Source organism: Manacus vitellinus, unplaced genomic scaffold, assembly GCF_001715985.3.
Source record: "Manacus vitellinus isolate BGI_N305 unplaced genomic scaffold, ASM171598v3 scaffold_141_pilon, whole genome shotgun sequence".
Classification (NCBI taxonomy): domain Eukaryota; kingdom Metazoa; phylum Chordata; class Aves; order Passeriformes; family Pipridae; genus Manacus; species Manacus vitellinus.
This window is the reverse complement of record NW_021939012.1, coordinates 174,244-176,375: the sequence shown is the minus strand read 5'-3', so window position 1 is coordinate 176,375 and position 2,132 is coordinate 174,244. Positions and strand designations below refer to the sequence as shown.

At 47.7% G+C, this 2,132-nt stretch overlaps 1 protein-coding gene across 1 annotated transcript in view; it reads right to left on the bottom strand.

The window, feature by feature from the left end:
* The window catches only part of PPP6R2 (protein phosphatase 6 regulatory subunit 2), a 30,498-nt gene that overhangs the window by 13,920 nt on the left and 14,446 nt on the right, over positions 1-2,132 (bottom strand). Inside the window, exons 8-10 of the mRNA XM_029958142.1 lie at positions 1,558-1,755; positions 908-972; positions 484-611 (exon numbers count right to left, since the gene is read on the bottom strand). Of these exons, the coding sequence (XP_029814002.1) occupies positions 484-611; positions 908-972; positions 1,558-1,755 (391 nt within the window). The remainder of the gene's footprint in view (positions 1-483; positions 612-907; positions 973-1,557; positions 1,756-2,132) is intronic.

The following is a 2,132-nucleotide window of genomic DNA, read 5'->3' as shown; positions in this document are numbered from 1 at the left end:
CAGCATTCCAGGAGCTCCTGCCCCAGGAACAGCCTTCCAGCCCCTCAGCATTCCAGGGGCTCCTGCCCCAGGAACAGCCTCCCAGCCCCTCGGCATTCCAGGAGCTCCTGCCTCAGGAACAGCCTTCCAAATCCCAGCATTCCAGGAGCTCCTGCCCCAGGACCCTGCCAGCTCCCTTCTCATGGAATTGGGAAAACTCTTCAGGAACAACCAGGGATATTTTTGGTCCCTACAGAACTGGGCACTGGGCAAGGAAGTTACCAGCAGAATTTGTCATCGAGGCAAGGGGTTGTAAGAGGGAAAAGACCAAAAAACCCCAAAAACCCAACCCAAACCAACAACAACAAAATCAAACCAAACCCCAACCCAGCACTTCTGGCCTAAATCAGCTCCAGCTCCATCCAGAGCTCAAAATAGTGAGGGAAGACCAAAACATTCAACTGGACAAGGAAACTGAAGCCTCCAAAGTATTTTCACTTTAATATGTTTTAGGATTTTTTAATTCTTTAGTTCTTATCACTGGAATCAGCACATATCCAAGGAGTTTATAAAGGGAAAATACCAAATCCAGGGCACAAATGCTTGGCCACCTCAGTTTCCACAGTTTTCCACTGTAGGGAGAATATAATTATGGATTTAAAACAAAAACACAAGAAAGGAAAAAAGTGAATATTCTTTGTGATTTCCTGGGAAAGCAGCAGATTGTGTGTTTGGGATGAGGTGTTAAGAGACACCCCAAAAAATAATAAGGCTTTCAAATTCTATGTGTATTTGGGGAATTTGGCTTTTTAACATGCAAACCACTCCAATTCCAAATCCCAACCAAAATCCCAGTGGGTTCAGACACCACTAAGCTGTAAATCCTCCCAGTGGTTCAATGTGCAGCCCTGGGGCACCAATTCCTTACTGGATTTTGTCATTGGCTTCCCAGGCATCCAGTATCCTCTGCACCAGGCAGCACTTCTGGAACAGCTGGAGGGGAGAAGAGGGAGAACAGTCAGGATTTTCCAAAGGAACACTCACAGCTCAGGAGACTGAACGTGGGTTCTTCGGTTCCTCCCTTCGCTCCCCAAACCCTCAAATTCCAGCACTTCCCTTGCCCAAGAATTCCTTCTTTCACAATTATTTTCCCCAAGGATCTCCCCAGGGAGAACAGCAACACCTGTAACATCCCCCCCTCTCCTGGGCTTCCCAGCAGCAGGGATGGAAACACTGCTGGCATTTGGAACCACAGCACCAAGGTCTCACCAGCAGGGCCCCCAGAGGGAAGCTGAAATGCGCTCAGGGAGGTTTTTTTGTCCAAAATTTATAGGTGTTTTTACTAAAAAAACCGGAATTGAATAGCAATGGATTCACGAGCCCGTTAACTGCGGTGATTTTGACGTTTATTTTGTAACAGGATGCTAAAAATAAATGTACAGAAGCACGTGCGGAGCCATGAGAACCAACAACAAACAACAAGGAACTAAGAGGAATGAAACTCCACGCTCTGGAATGGCTGATCCACCAACTGCTGGTTAAAGCAGTGCAGAGGGGCCCCAGAGCGTGGTGACTCACGTGGGTGACCATGAGGTTCTCGGGGGTGTTGGCCGGAGGCTCCGTGTGCACCGCGGTCCCGTTGGGAGCCTCCTCTGTGCTCTCCTGCTCACTCGTGGGGGGTTTGCCCTCTTGCACAGAGTGGGACAGAATAGCTGCTATGGACAGTTCCACTTGGAAATGCAAAAAGTTATTCCACGTGTATTTAAAAAATAAGTCCTGCAAGAAAAAGGGAGAGACAGAAGGATTTAGTCGGGATAAATCTGCCACCTGTGGGGACCTTTCCAACCCCAACCATCCTGGGATTCTGTGACTTTGTGACATTAAATCATGGCCCAACTTGTTTAAGCAGCAATTCCACTAAAACAATTCCCCTTCTCCACCCCAGTAGCCACTGAGGGCTGGCTGGGCTCTGCTGCCCCTGGATTGCCAAGTGCTCAGTCACTGGGAAATAAATGAACATTTCCTAATAAACTTGGGAATCCTCTCACTCCCAGGCAGGGCTCACAGCACAGACATGCTGAAAAAACCAATCTAACTATTCTGTGGCTGATTTAATGCTAAGAAAAAGAGTAACTAAGAATTTTTAAGTATGG